The sequence below is a fragment of the Pelmatolapia mariae genome, linkage group LG10_11, assembly GCF_036321145.2.
Source record: "Pelmatolapia mariae isolate MD_Pm_ZW linkage group LG10_11, Pm_UMD_F_2, whole genome shotgun sequence".
Classification (NCBI taxonomy): Eukaryota; Metazoa; Chordata; class Actinopteri; order Cichliformes; family Cichlidae; genus Pelmatolapia; species Pelmatolapia mariae.
Window position 1 is genome coordinate 45,314,051 of NC_086236.1, and position 16,763 is coordinate 45,330,813.

At 40.7% G+C, this 16,763-nt stretch overlaps 1 protein-coding gene across 1 annotated transcript in view; it reads left to right on the top strand.

Moving 5' to 3' along the window:
- The window catches only part of cdkal1 (CDK5 regulatory subunit associated protein 1-like 1), a 245,987-nt gene that overhangs the window by 59,094 nt on the left and 170,130 nt on the right, over positions 1–16,763 (top strand). Inside the window, exon 5 of the mRNA XM_063488015.1 lies at positions 15,718–15,814. Coding sequence (XP_063344085.1) covers positions 15,718–15,814 — 97 coding nt within the window. The remainder of the gene's footprint in view (positions 1–15,717; positions 15,815–16,763) is intronic.

Here is a 16,763-nt window from a genome sequence, read left to right on the forward strand (position 1 = left end):
AGACCATTGTCAATCAATCTCGTGCCGTGTCTCCTGTGCAGTCAGGATGGGTTCAGCTTGTCAAATTTACATAAATCTTCGATTGTTAGCAGTGTGACTCTGAAGTGCTGCACTGTATGTTTGTAAGTTATGGTAAATGGACTGATTCTTATATAGCGCTTTTCTACTCTCCCGGAGTACTCAAAGCGCTCTATACAACATGCCACATTCACCCAGTCACACCCATTCTCACAAGCACTTTCTCTATACTTAGTGCTGTCTAACTACATTCACACTCCGATGGATGCATCGGAGAGCAACTTGGGGTTAGTATCTTGCCCAAGATACTTGCCCACTTGACATGCAGACTGTCATGCAGACTGGAGGAACCAGGGATCGAACCACCAACCTTCCGATCAGTAGGTGACCTGCTCTACCTCCTGAGCTGCAGTCACCCCGGTTTTCTCCCCAACAAACACAGCAATGTTGACGAAACGTTTTGCACCGTCAAAGGCAACCGCGGGTGCCTTTGGTCTTATTTTTCTATAAAGGTTTGAACTACAAAAGGTGTATAAACAAGAGAGAAAAGTGTGAAAATGTTCATGCCTGTCTGCGAAAAGTGTATAAAGTGTCTAGTGAGGGATTTTACAGCCTTAAAACATCTATAATAATTGTAAAAAATAAAGTTGTCTACTTGGTGGATTTCACCTATCGCGGGTTATTTTTAGAACGCAACTCCTGCGATAAACGAGGGACCACTGTATAGCGCAATCTCTCACTGAGGGAAGTATAATGTCTCCGGTGCAAATGTTCACAGTCAGCAAAGTCCATTTCTGTAGTTGTGAGAAGTTTGGGTACTACTTGTAAATCTGGATTAATGCATGCAGATCAAGGTATTTATGAAAAGCGCATGAATTCTAAAGCGGAAAGAATTAATCAAGCTGAAATAATGTGGAAATCTACGTATGTCACATTTCAAAATGCTTCTCTCTCACACTTTAAAATTCCTAGCCTTGGCAGGGAATTACCTCAAAACATAATCAACAGATTAAAAAGCAAATGTTGCACCCTTAAAGGAATCGCTTGTGTGTAATGTGGCAACTAAATCTACAAACTAAAGCAAATATTTGATGAGAAACTTAATGTTTGTGTGTCTCTACCGGTGAATGCACTGGAGTCTAAGTAGTTTGACATCGTTATTTCAAGTAGTGAAATGTCAGTGAGAGATGTAGCTCATCTGACAGATGGCATATGGAGAGTAGCGCTCTGACCTTCTGTTCACCTGCACTGAGAAAAAGTCACGTATACACACAACACCTGCTGCCCCGCCCCCCTCTCACCCACTCTCACCTGATTTCAAACCGCCTCTCTGGCATGAAAGACAATGCGTTAATGCTAGATTATCTCTCTAGACATATTTGTGTGTTTGGACCCGTGTGACACACTGGTCCACAGAGATGCCATAATGTCTGCTGATTCAGTGGGTGGGCGTGAAAGAAGGAGGAAGAAGAAAAGGCCTGTGGGACCGACTGCTTCAGGTGGCAGGTGTGGGTGTTTGTGTAACAGACAGGATAGCAGCTGCTGTGTTCCTATCAAGTATCTTTAGTTACACACAGAAGGCTCTGACACTAAACCAAAACCTGTGACACTGAAACATGATCGGCCTGGATCTTTTCACCCGTAGAGACAAACAAGGAAAGGAAAAACTGGGCGCAGAAAGGTGGATTTCAAAACTACATCAGACATTATCGTCTCACACAGGCCTACTCTGTTTCAGCAAACTGCTTTTAGATTGCCTACTCATTTATTAATACTCTTCATATGTGAGAAAAGGAAAGAGCAATGGTAAGAGAGAGTTTAGTGCGTTCTCTCGAGGAGCACCTGTAAGCTGCTCTTGCATTCCCCGTCTTGGTCTTTGCCTTTATTTATTTATTCATTTGTGTTTTTTTCCACCTAACAATTCCAGAGGCCTTTTTGCTAGTGCTAGCTAAACAAGCACTGACCTGGAAATTACCACTGAGCCACAGAGATTCTTTATACTCGCTGCAAGTTATAAAAGATGACATTCTTTCCCAGGAAAATGGTGTGTTCACTCTTCATGCAGCTTCAGGGTGACGAGCGACGGCAGAATTATTTGGCCAGCTTTGCGGTATCCCGATCGGCCTGATGAAGACACAAACACTTTTAAAGTCTCAGTCAGTGGATGTCACATCCAGGTTTGATGGTTTAAATATAGTACTTGATATACATTAAGTCATGCAAGATGACAGTAACATCTCCGACCTTTGCGTGATTTATGCTTAAACCCTGAGGTGTGTTTAGGGCGATGCACACAGTGGAAAAGATTGGAGTGAAAAACCAATGACAGCATGAAGTGACTGGTCAGCTTTAAAGGAGGAGGAACTGGAGGAGCTAATACAGATGTAGCCAAAGGTTGCTAATTTGTGGATGTCTTCTTGCAAACCTAATGTAAACAAAACATGCGCTTGATTGTGTTTCAGTACTAATGTGAATTTTATAGTGTATATTATTTCCAGAAGCTTTATATTCGTCTAGAAGATGTTGCCATCTAAGTATCTCGGTACTCTTAGAACGGCTCGTTTCTAGTTTTGCTTAACCAGCTTATGGGCAGGAGCAAGCTAGCCAAGAAATTTCTCAAACACTATTTGGAGTGACAGAAGCCCAGGGCTTACAACTTTGCCACAGGTATATGCAGAGCACACATGTGCGGAAATGTACACAGTTAGCTGCCAACCTCTGTAAGGGATTGGTAAGCCAGAGCCTCAGTATACCTGGGGCAGTTCTTAACATGTGAGGTACTGTAAACAAACAGACAGATATACAAGGAAGCGATGCTGCTGCGGGGAATCAGAGACGTGTATAAGGCTCTGGGTTTGTGCGATGACAAGGGATTATGTGTATATTTGGATATGTGATTCTGTCAGCCAAGATACCATCATGCATCTCCTCTGTATCAGCTACACTCACTTGAGGGCTGTACATTGGGCATAGCCATGTCACTTAAGGGTTAGCCCTGGGTTTTTGCTATTACAAAGGCAGTTCACTTGTTAATTAAGCATAAGCTATTATTGTTACTTCAACTACAATAACTATTTTTTTTTCCATTTAATAGTTTTATCACTGTCATCGTCTGTTTTATGTGCTTCAAGCTAGATTACTTAGCATGTTAAACTGCTTAACCTGGTTGCTGATTTTAGGGTAAGTGAAGTCAGACAGTAGAAAGAAAATATCCTGGGTATGTTTAAGTTGCTTCTTAGTACAGTATACTGCTGTAAACTTTGTTGTGTCATGCAATTTTGTGTATGGGTGTTCAGTGACTTTCAGTTTGTAATTGTAGCTTTTTCTGACTCCTACATCTTTGAGCTGTTCTCACTGAAATTGATTTAAAAAACAAAAAACAAAACCTCAAATAACATCTAGACTTTTGCAGATGAACACAACACCCTATGTGAAAATTAAATCTAAGAATAGTGACCGATTTTGAAGAGATGTGTTTTAGTTATGCAGGTGCAAATAGTTAAAAATCATGCAGCGTGCATGGTGTAACAAGAATTTTACCCAGCTGTTAACAGCAGTCCTTCATTGAAGTTTATACAGGAAATGGATGTTAAGCTTCAAATGAAGACTGATGTCCATTTTGATGCAGCGTACAAATGTATTCTTAAAGTGTCTTAGAAACTGAAAGTCATTTCATTATTGTACACCACAGAATACGAGTCTGCATTGAACGTGGTCCTAACAAATTGAAAGTATATGAAGGAGAAAGCTGTAATAAATACGGTTCAACAAAAGAGGTGGAGACGGCTCTATTCATGCGCATCTGTAAAAATATTCAGCGTCCTTCTAACAAGCTAAATGTATTCCATAATCACCACCTCTTTCAGTAAAGCCTTTTCCTTCCTCATACCCTTTTCGTCCTCCTCCTTTCTAATATAATGAAGCGAGTCTTGAACCTTCCTTTTAATTGACGTTGACTCTGATGAGAAGAGTAAAGAAAAGAAAAGTAGCATTACATAAATTAATGTTTACAAAGAAAGGAGGTCCTGCAAAGCGATTCAGTCGCATAGTTGGCTTTGAATGCACTGCTTCCTTGAATTTCAGCAGAATGTTGTTTAGAATAAATAAGGCGCTGTGGTAAAACGAGGGGTCTTATTTAGAGGGACTGATGAGCCACTGTAGAGCCTCTTCAGCCAGGGAAATTAACAGGCTGAATAGATGCTTAGACTTTTGTAGCTCTATAATGAGACTCCCACACTTGTTGTATTTTTGCTCTGACTGTACATTTACTCACATATCTGCTTTTTTTAATGAATGTTCACACACCAACGTAAATTATTTAATTTTATCTTTTATTTCTTGCTTGTGTTTTTATCATTATTGCGGCACAAGAGATTTATACCTCTTTGTTAAATAGGTAGGTGCGTCATTAAAAAATCCAAATCTTTCCTCCCTGAAGTGTACCCCCCTGCAGCTCTTAACTGCATGTTGCTTCAAGAGTTCACATTTTAAATCCATCAGTGAGAGAATAGCAATCACGTCCTTAATTCCTGGAGAGAGCCTACCAAATCTATGAGAATGGATGTGAGGAAGTGTACAACGAAGTGGAAAAACTTGAGGCACAAATATATGTGGTCACATTGTATACGTACTAGCACTTTGTTGCTGTCGTGTCACTGGGACAGGCCCACCAGGTAATTAACAGGTAAACGACCAATAAAAAGCATGAATGCTGGTGACAGTGTAAACCACACAGGTTATGTTGTTAGCATTACAAAGATTTACCGCAGAAGTCTGACTGTCCAGTAAGAGATTTTAGTCAAACTTTCATGCCAGGCAAGTGTATCAGGAAATGAAAAGCAGTCTGTTTACTTCTTCCCAAAAGGATGCAAAGCTAAACTCCATGTTGCCTTGATTTCCACTGATGCAAAGTACTAGGTTAACATGCATAATTTCTTTTATCTGTTCATCTCTTCCCTGGCTACATACATTACACATGAGGAACATACTCCACAATCACGTCTCCTATATTAAGTGCACAGTCATATTCATAGTATAGATCGCTGTGAACACAGAGTAGAAAATAAGCCTAGTCTTCTCTACAGAAACTCACTTTTTCTCTGGAGTTGCCAAGTATAGCACACTATAGCTTCATGTTGTGTTCAGCACCTTCCCTGCAATACTTCCACCCACATAAAATGATATCGAAGATGCATGTTCAGAAAATCCCTTTATTTCCTGTGTTTATGCTAATATCGAAATATCCATCAAAGGAAGAATTACAGTAAGATGAAACATTTTACTTGAAGTTTAGACATTTGCAGCACAATATACTAAACAGCTCTGAGGTAGTGTTTGCTTACAGTACAGAAGTGAGTATTCCCTAGTGCCCATTATTAGTCTTCATCTTAATCTCATCATTTACTGTTTTCCTGTTATTCTGTAATTATAGACAGAACTTGATGCACTGAATATTTAGCTTTTGCCAGAAGAACTTGTTGGATGATATGGTAAATATTCATAATATAAATAATGTAAAACAAAAGTTAACTGTGGAGTCTTACATGTTATGTAGCCAGACTTTACTGCAGGTGGCAGCAACCCTCTCTCTGTGCCAGAAGTTGTAGAACAGCAAGGTGGAAAGTAAGACAGACGACAGTCCCCGTTCGTTTCTGTAGTGTTTTAATCTAGGAAATGATTATTTGTATGCATGTTGCATCAGAGTCAACTGGTCTAGAACCACAGAGCAATCCCTAACCACAAGAAACCTAACCTGCAAGAAAAGAAGGTTTGAATAGTTTGACTGTTTGCATCAGTCTGCCATGCATTTCAAAATAACCCTTACTATTGTATGTGTAAATACATACACAATTATGTATATGGACCAAGTTTATCCCTGTCCTTTAAACTGTGCTTAATTATGACTGTTTTTGAGTGTTTTGATTAATTCTAATCAGTCATTTTCTTCCTTTTAATCAACCAAGAAATTAGTTGCTAATACATTTTTTGGGTTGCGTTTTTAGACAATTTGAGTACTGCTATGCAATCCTTACTTATTAGAATGGTGTAATTATTCTGTCTTTGTCTTTTGTAAAAATAAAAAAAACATGTTGGTTTGCAAAGACTGTTGATGCATTCCAGGTCACTGAGCATGTGCCATTCCACTTTTCCAAACCCTTGCTTGTAATAATTTATGACCTTGAAACCAATCATGATTGTTTATGCTTGGACTAATTTTGTAGGGATCCATTCAACCAAAATGTCCTTTCACCTGTGTCATCCCAGCAAAGATTCTTCGCTCGTCTCCTCTTTTGGATCAAAATAATTGCACAGAAACACAAACACACAGAGACACTGCATAGTCGCTCATGCCTGCACAAATGGAGGAAGTCAAACGCTTGTTTCCCTGCTGCTAACATTCTCATGCATTTTCAGTGGCTGTGGCTTACCATGGTAAATATCTTTATTCCCCACTGAAATGACCTGTTCAGTCTGACACTAAAGCTGCCACACTATCGTATAACTGCCGCCGTTCCCAAACAGGAGCTAAGTGCGATGCATTTTCCAGTTGATGTTTGTTCTAAGCATGTGATTCTGTTTCGTGAGATCCTTCCTGGTTTTTAAAGAATAGAAACCCTCTGCTTTCATGAGCTGCATGTGTTTGTTTCCCCTTTCTGCCTCTTCAGCGCAGCTTGAGGCTCCTGGGCTGGCACCGTGTCATTGTTCCATAAGCGTCTCACATATAGATTGCAGGACTCTGCATTAGAAATGGGACTCTTGGGGCTCTTCCCAGGATTCAGGTTCAGCTTAGCTAAAGTTATTCCCTGGAGTCTGCGTGTCTGAATGTTTGTGCGCTGTTGTGTTTTTTTTAACTAGCATTTTCTCTATTACGAACCACTCAAGTGGTGAATACAACTCATTTATAGTAATGGAATATTTATCACACATGCAGCAGTTTTTACAAGACAGATGTCGTCCCTTTCACAGCGTTGGGCCGGCGTGGCAAGTATTTTCTTTTTTTAAAGGCTGTAATCTGTAAGCCTTGCATTTTGTCTGACTTGTTTTTACTAGCCCCATGTTGACAATTGGTCTGCAGCCCGATCTCTGATATACCCAAAGGCCATGTGAGCTGGCCATAAACTTGCTGTGTTATTGATGTGCATTGATTGGTCAACAGATCTTGATTGGCCTGTATCCTGTAAAACACAGCTCAAATGTGAATGCTTTTATTAAGCACATTAGTAATAAATGTGCAAAACTGAAAATGAGCCATGCTGTTTATTTTTATTATTATTATGGTTTTTTCTCCTTCTCTATGTGGTTATGTTTTCAGGTGGACTGGGCCTGGCCACCATTGCGGTGACTCTGGGCTTTCACAGCTTGTCTTCAACGCTTAGGCTGCCCAATTTCATATTGCATTTACCGTCATTTTCCACAACGCATGTTTATGAGATCTGCTTTCATGTAGTTATGTTTTATTGATTAATCCACACGTCCCTTCTCTGCTGCTGGTCTTGTTGTCTATTTGTTTTTTTTAATTTCTCATTTAGTTTTGCTTTTGCTTGCCTCTGTCTATCCAATTAAAAAAAACAAACAAAAAAAAAAACAACCTAGCACTGTTGAAGAATTTATATGTCTGGGTGTTTGAAAGAAAGGGAGAGGTTCCAAGGAACTATAGCAGCCCCTGACCTTTACATTTCTCTCTTTCATTTCCTTTTGAGTTTTGTTGTCAGCCTGCCTCCCTGTCTTTTCACTTTTTGATGAAGATGTGCTAATAGATGTGCCCTTTTTCCTTCCTTTTACTCATTGCCAGTTTCAAATACGCTCCTGACTGATCCCACAGCCCCTCGCCATTTAGCACAAACACACTTCAGTGTACCTCGCCTCTAACCGAGTGTCAGCTTGTACAGGCCGTGGCTGCTTTGAAGATAAGTGAGTGTAGCTGATAGATGGTTTTGTTGGACGGCAAGTAACAGTGAACTATTAAGTTAATTCTGGTACATTAACGCTGATGTAAAATTTCAAAATAACAGCACAGAGTAATGTCCATATTCGTGTATTGACCAAATTAAAGACAAATCATGCAAAGTTTGCCATTCCGCTGGGTTGGATTTGCTCTGATTATATCCAAAACACTGATTCGTTTGGGAAAATCTCTCCTTTGGAAGGCAGTCATCATTATCCAATATTACAGTAATAATAACAGATATTGATAAAGAGAGCCTCTGTAATCTAAAGTTAGTGTAAATGCAGTATTGCTGTACTGAGCTGGAATAGATCGCTCATGGACACTCGTCGGTCTTTAAAAGGTCAACCTTACATTTGGCAGTTAACTTCGGGTGGGATCTGTGGGACTTTGCTCTCAGGTTTCCCCGCGTTTGATCTCCTCTAGCTTCAACCATTTCCTCTCTGACACCCCTGTGCTGTCTTCTCTCTCTCCTTCTTATAAAGATGTTCTTTTCACAGTTTCTCTGAATCCCTCTTTGCTTTTCCTCCCTCTTCCCTCTTCGCTCTCTCTCTCAGCAACATCTCCTACAGGATCCTGTTCCACTACATTAATGGCTTTCATTTATTTTAGTTTGTCTGCAGTCAGATCCCTTAGGCCCAGAGTTAGCTGCTGTTTTATTTATATTGTTTGTGTTTTGACAGTTGTTTTGGGTAAACTTTGCAGATGTACTTATTCACTCAGGGAAGGCTACATTCTTCATCAGAGTAACAGCCTGTGCTGTCAGTCAGCGCAGATCCATATCCTGCTGCTACTTGGATGAAACACGTTGGGAAATAAATATGGAACAATGAATAAAACATATATTGAAGCAGCTCAAACGTATGTAAGGTAAAGTTTTAGACTTCGATATCCATCCTGGAATTGAAATTAGGACAGTGACCATCCGTGAGACTGAATTATTCTACATGTAGAAGTTTGTGGAAGTGGCACATAAATGAAGTGGAAGATTAGATACATTTGGCCTCACATTCGCACACGCTTGTGCACACACCGGTTCACATCTTAATTACTGAGGCTTGATGGGTACTTAACCTTGCCCCTTGCTGCTTATGCTAATGCAGAGAGGTCAGGAGTATACCGAGTGGCTGGCTCGCTGTCAAATCAGCCAGAAACAACTGTCGAAGTGGAGATGAGAGGATGAGGGAGACAGGGGCAAGGACAAGCCAGATATAGGAAAGGGAAAGGAGAAGAAGGGACACACCTGACATGTTGGTAAGTTTATGTTTTGGTCTTTGCTTCCCCAAAAATGCATCGAATTCAAATCACGCTAAACCGCCAATGTGTACATCTCACATATACAAAACTCCTCACCACTCTTACCAGTATGACCTCATCCTTTAAGCAACATGCTTGTAAAGGAGCATATGGCTGGCTCTGTGTGTGTGTGTGTGTAATGAGCTCATCCTCTCCCCCACTATGTAGGGCTGAGGATGTTGAGCAGCAGGGAGAGTCATTGAGAGGACACAGTTACACCAGCGTTATACTCACCATGTTTGCAAGTATGCTAGGGGTCTGTTGGTGTCTGTGATGTGACCTTCAAAATCAGAGGGTGTGCGCAAACTGGACACCAGCACTTAGGGCTGTGCGATATGACCAAAATCTCATATCCCGATATAACACATTTATCATCCCGGCAATGATATATATCACAAAATTTGTACATTTTCTGTAAATTCTGTGAATCTTGGGCAACTTGACTTGCGTGAAATGTTTTCAGCTGGACGTCGTGTGACTGGAGTCAAGTGTTAAATAAGTTGAAACGGCCGCAACTTTCTTAGTGAGTATTTATTACACGGTGTGCTGCGGGGAAAAGCCTGTTCTAAGGTTTATCTTTTAGCACCTGACGGCTCTTTTTAGCTTCTCGTCTGTAAACACTCCACATACTATTTCACGTGATTCAGATTTTGAAAAATTTCAATAGGGTCTTCAGCTTAATTGTGAAAGGTTTATGTGGAAAACAAACAAGCGGACGGCGGAGACACACAATGCTTTTACCGTCGTTGTTGCTAATGACAACGCGTAAAAACAGTTGCTTGTCCGTCCGTAGTGTGGTTATATTAAATATAAGAGAAAGAAGTATAAGAAATTCTACAGTTACCATCAAACAGTGAAAAAATATTGCCTTAAACAGTTTATTTTGCGACACCACGAAACAAACGATAGCATAATATGAAACGATAGACGTTTTTTATATCGTCATCCGATATATATCGTTATATCGAACAGCCCTACCAGCACTCTGTGCTGGTGTCCAGTTTGTTGCGACTGCATGTACTTATCTGTGCAACCTCTACACTACGGCAGCACCAACAACTGTAGGCAGGCTAGAAAGAAAGAAGTATAATACAAAACCACAAACTATAGTGGATATGTTTATGTATAGATGGTTTTTCCGTCAGCATCAGCTCCTTGTGCACCTCTAGACCACTTCCAGTAGGATGCTACAGTTCTTTGCACTTGCACATGTGTGACTGTGATGATACCACGGAAATCAAAGTTGTGCAGAGAAGATGTGGCATACTCATCTGAATTTTTCCATCAAGGATCATGATGATGTGGCCAGATATATTCAGAATATATGGTATTATGGTCTTTCCTTAGGGTCATATTGCCCATGCTACATTTTCTTGAAACATCCTAAGGTTAAAATAAAATTAAAATTGAAGTGCTGCCATTTGGCAAGACTGAATGAGATCTAGTGGGCCTTGCAGATGCACAATGTGCTCATAGGAAGGAGCAAACCAACAATGGCAGACACACTGGAACTGTTGCAGCACCACACAAGGAGAAGAAAGTTTAAATCGGTCTTTGATTTTTAAGTCTGAGTCACAGAACTTTGTGATAATTTCTCCCTAATGCACAGACTCCTGGCTTTCATTCTTGCTCTGACTAAGAAACCTCACTGGATTGGCGTCTAGGTTTTAGTGCCTCTGATAATTGTTCTGGTTTGATCTAGACAATGGAAAATACACATGAAATGTTTCTGTGGGAGGTAGTGGCTATCTTGTTGACCATAGCAGTGTGTAGGATAGTAGTCTTCTACAAAACTTTCCTATAAGCCCAAAGTGACGCTACATATGCTATGTTAAAAAGCATTTCATAAAAAGGATAAAGATCGATACCTTTTGTTTGCCATTTTTCTTGTTAACAATCATTTTCAGATGTGTGGCACTTATGGAGACTTCAGCATATTACCTCTGTTTATATGATGTCACTATATCTCAGTTTCAGCAGCTGCTGTAATCCACTAAGGAAGGGCCTCTCTTTCACTTCAGGTTTTGTTGTGACAAAGTTGAAGAGGCCTTTATATAGGTCATGCACTGCAGTCCATCCAGTGCCTAAAGTTATTTTAATGTCATATTCATAGCAGAGACATCTCCCAAGTCAACCTGATCAATTCACTTGGACATTTAGTCTGGTTTAATTTGACTGATTCACTGTATCTACTGAGCTGTTAAAAACCTGTATGTACAGCACAGCACTCTGTACCATGCATACATATCACAGAGGTCATACATGTATGCATAGAATATTGTGCACTGATGGCATTGCCAGCCAGGACCATGTGTATGCATTGTATCGTTGAAGCATGTGGGTGTTCAGTGTGTGTGTGTGTGTCTGTGCGTGTGGTCCTAAGGCAATGGAGAGTGGTGACAAAGAGCTGACAGAGGGCCGTAGAGATTTAGGGCGAGGTGCCAAAGAAGTCAAAGAGAAACGTGTGTGTAGTCCCACACATACACACACAGAAACACACACACACGCACGCACGCACGCACACACACACACACACACACACACCTCGTCGTCTGATCTTGGGGGACATCTGCTCTAGTCCGGGTCACTGGCAACGAGCGCTTGGTTGGGCTCAAAAGTATCACCACGGCAACCGCATCGCATAATCCCATTCCGTCTCATCCCACCCAGGAACTGCGTGCGGCGTGATTGGCCCGTTCCCCCTGGGGCACTGAGGCGGCGACTCAGGCGCTGTCTGCTTACTCGCTGTGTCAGCTATGGCTCCGAGTCTGTGTGCAGAGAGCGAGCAGAGCATTAAAGGAACGTTTGGCGCATTTTGGCAGGAGACGGTGTGAATTATGCAGACGCACCCCTACTGTGAGTGTGTCTGTATGTGCGGTGTTGCCAGTGTGGGAAGAACAAGCTACTCTAAACAGATACCGACTCTTTTGTCCTGGCTTTTCTGACTCACTTAACCTAGTCATGAAAGTTGATGTCTGCCCACCATTTTTTTTTTCTGGTGTCAGAAAACTCTCATTCTTTCTTTACCTTTTCCTAGAATTTATATACAAGCATTATATAACACTAAATATACTGGACTCAAATTCCCTTGTATGTGCACTGTGTGTACCTGTTTTTCCAGTTAAACAGATTCTGGTTCTGAAACTACACTGCCTAATGCAAGCAGCTTCTTATAATCAAATAATGACAAAAGTCCTTAATTTTTGCTTTCATCTCTTTTTTCCCCCTCCATCTCTTCTCTCATACAAACTTTAGCTTTTATCAGTCCCCTCATTTCTCATACACGAGACAGATTAAACTGGCTTTGAATTGCGATGTCTACCTTCACAGATCTTTCTCCCATCACACCTTGCTCTCCCACCCCCACCCTCCCCACCTTCATCACTTTCTTTGTTTTCCTGAAGAATCAAACAGTCTAAATTAAAACACAGCTGACAGTTCTGCATTCAGTTTCATTGCTGCTCCTTGCTGCCTACTCCTATGATTCCTACCTCACTTACAAGCATCCCCCCCCTTCCGTCCCTCCCTCTCTACCTCCCTCTTTCACTCCAGCTGTCAGGAGGCTTCATTATTAAAGATTCATTGCAGAGTCTGGGCAGCTCTTCCAAAAGCTTTTGTCAGACAGACCGAATGCCTTAAATCTCACTGTCACTAACTGGATGTGACATAAAGACTTGCATAAATCCACATGCACACTCACAAATACACACACAATTTCCTTCTGGTTTGTTTCACGAATTCACTACCTCGCTGCTTCTTAATTCAGATTGTCTTATCAGTTAGGATTTCTAAAGCTGTTAAGTGTTTTACCAGTTATTAATCAATATTGTAAATATTTGACATGCAACGTGAAATGTTTGACATTGCTTTGTTTTACTGTCAATATTGGATTTTATGCATTACCAATTTAAGTAGTATAAAAAACACATGTATGTACACATACTGTACCTTAGTTAATGTGAAAAAGAAAAATGGTGCCTTTTGTTTACTAGTTTTCCACCTCAGGTCTAATGCATGCTTTGCTATATGTGCTTCATACTAGGGTTGGGCGATTGGACAAATATATCAACTATCTATCATCGATAGTTTTTACAAGGGCGATTTATTTATTTATTTGCGCATGAGTAAGTTTGCTAATAATGATGGAGCTAATAGAAGCAGTCAACAGGAAAAAAAATTAATAGCGCTGTTTTAACAGCACCCTCTTTCATCTGCGAGCAGGTGCACCCTCCTCAGAGTGCGCCCAAATGCTTGTTGATGGAGCTGCAGAATTGGGTGATAGCCTAGCATACTCAGCCGGATGGTGGACACATGCATGCTCATGCAAGTTAGTCGTGTTTCAGTACTTGCCTCACACTCTACGTCTGCACAAGTGGCACACCACTTTGGTTACATCCTTAGGTTTACCTCTTTCATCCGGTTTAAAGCCAAAGAAATCCCAAATTGGCGACTTTATATATATTTTTTTAGTGCTGTCAGCATTAACACGACATCATCACGACTAACACGATTAACAATTAACCCATCTGGAGCGCAGACTGACAAAATCCCTGAAATGTCTCTGTCAACGCATTTTGGCAGTTTGTAATAATTTTGTTCATTCTGCGCTCCAGATGGGTTGAGTTAAAAATTGTAATCGCGATGACCGCGTTTAAGCCGCATTAACGCTAACAGCTTTTTTGGGGGGGAAACTAGTTCATCCATGTTTGGACTTATTCTGTCTTGTAAATGCGCAAATCAGTCCGTGCATGATTACATTGCCCCGCCCATCAAAAAGTCTGCGCATGCATGAATATATCGCCCATATATCGGAAAATATTCCCTCCAAGTTCAGATCATGTAACGGTTGGATAAATTGTGAAAAACCCATGAGCTACATCTCAGAAGCTACAGGCTGCAGTTAGCATGTTAAATGTGAAAGTTCAGTACAGTTACCAGGATAAAGCCAATTCTTTCTAAAAAGAACACGGCAGCAAGGCCTATACAGTTTCATTTGAAGAAACCACAAGATTTCTGGAACGATGTACTTTGGACATATGACAGTGGAGATATTTGTCCATGTTTGTACAGCGCAACGTTTGTTAAAAAACCCCCCCAAAAAACAAGCACAGCATATCAGCCAACCTCATGCCCAACTGTTCAGCACGGTCGTGGAGGGATAAGGATTTGAGCTTGTTTTGCAGCCACAGGGCCAGGACACTTTGCAGTCATGGCGTCGACCGTGAACTCTTCTGTTTACCAACATATTCTAGATTCAAATTGGAGGCTAAAGCTTGGCTGAAATTCAGTCTTATGTCAGGACAATGATCCCAAGCACAGCAGCAAATCTACACCAAAATGTGTGAACACGGAAAGAATGAAGGTGCTGCAGTGGCCAATCAAAGACTAGACCTGTACGTTTTTGGGCTTAACCGTTTAGCGACTGAAATAATGGTGTTCTCAGCTTCATATACTGAGCATTTTCTCGATCACCTAATATTTTGTAGCAGAGTGAATTTGCATGACAGGGCAAATTCTGACTACAATAAACTCACAACGTTAGTTTTTTAAAATTAATTTTTAAGTTTCACCTAGATTTATTTCATAGATGTGCACAATTTACTTTTAATTAAATCCACACTTAAGTTGCAGAAAAAATCAATTTGAACTAATTTATAGAGTTTGACTTTAAGAATTGGGTATCAGAAGAATTTGGAGGTTTGCTTCATATGCTAGAACATACAGGCAGGTTTTATCACTGCATGCAGTTGATTTTGCTTGTTTGCGCTGTTGTCAAGCCGTTATCCATTAATGACTTAGGAGCACAGTAGCCTTATGCGCAAAGATAAATGCAATTAGCTGGGAACATCTTACTCCAGCAATGATTTCAAAAGCTGTTTTCATCAGCTACAGATCAAAATGCCTCTGGACCTTCAATCAGTCAGAGCAAAGAAATGTGCAATGTAGGGCTGAGGTGAAAATGTAAAAAGCCTACAGTGTGGTCGTTATATCAAACACGCCTCATTTTAAATAAACAGTGGTGATTGGCTTGGCAAAGGCTTTTGGAAATCTGTTTTAATGGGTCGGGGGCCAGATGCATTCTGCCAAATGAAGCATAAGCTTGGATTCATCCATTTCCCAAGCTATCGGAAAGTATTTACTCTCACTGAAAATTGCATTAGAATATGTCAGCCTAAGAAATTTTCTAGTAGAGTTCAAAAATTACATGCACACAGATGGTCGGAGGGGAAGACTTTAGCACATATGATATGAAGGAGTCATTTTAACTTTAACCGTTGAGGTTCTAAAATAAGATGTTCATCTTCAAAAGGATCCAAAGGATACATTAACTGTATATTTTTGATCTTAGTGTTTTTCCTGGGTTAAATCAGAAAGTGGAACAGAAAAACAGTAGTGTTTGTCATATATTACAGTTAACCTGTTATTCTATGCTTATTTCTCTTTTTGCCTTTGCACAGAAAAGCCCAGGAACAGCAGAAAAAGGTGGTAGTAGCAGGATGCGTTCCCCAGGCCCAGCCAAGGATGGACTACCTCAAAGGTCTCAGCATCATTGGGGTACGTGTACTTTCTGTGAACATCTGTGTATTTTGACTTGGCTGTATTAAAGGTGCGTCTATTTATCTTCCTTTGTGTCCGATGACGAGTACAGACGGACACGCTTTTCGAGATTGATCGGAATGTCATTCACCGGGCAGCTAACCTTGCTCTGTCTTGTACTCATTCTCTTCAGGCAGAACATTTCCCAGTCACAAATGTTCTGCATGAAAAGGTAGATCGGGTACATTAACTCCTGTACTATGGGGAGGTGTTATGGGTGAACAGAGACGGAGCTAGGAAAGGACACGTCAGTGATTCCTCAGCATAGACTGCTTCCTTTAAAGGTGGCTTGGGGCAGTCGAGCCCTCTGGTTACTTTTGCTACTAGTATTAATATATTTAAGAGAGTACAAACAGACAAATATGTGACAATAAATACGTTTTAACTTGTTACTTGTTTAAACTGAGCCATTCTGCTTTGGTTACCAGCCACTGGTGAGTGATTGGAGTGCATAACAAAGAGATACAGAGCAGATGAATTATTCTGTTTCACCTTTGCTGTCACAGAAAGGAACTAATGGATATGTCAAGTCTGTTGTTAGTTAATAGCTAAATGAGTGTTCCTCATTGAATAATTGATTCAGTTCGTTGTTTGTTTGCTTTTCAGCACACTGCCACGGTGCAGCCTGGACAAAATCATCCTAACACTTCTATGCCTAACACATATACACAGTGGCCACTTCATTAGTTACATCTGTTCAGCTTCTTGTTAATGCAGACAACTAATTACCCGGTAACATGGCAACTATTGAGCGCATTGAGGCATGTAGACGTCAAGACAAAGTGCTGAAGTTTAACCTGAAAGGTGCTTCACGTGACCTTGAATGTGACCTGGTTGATAGTGTCAGTCAAGATAGTCTGAATATTTCAGAAACTTCTTATTTACTGGGACCATCTCTAGGGGTTTA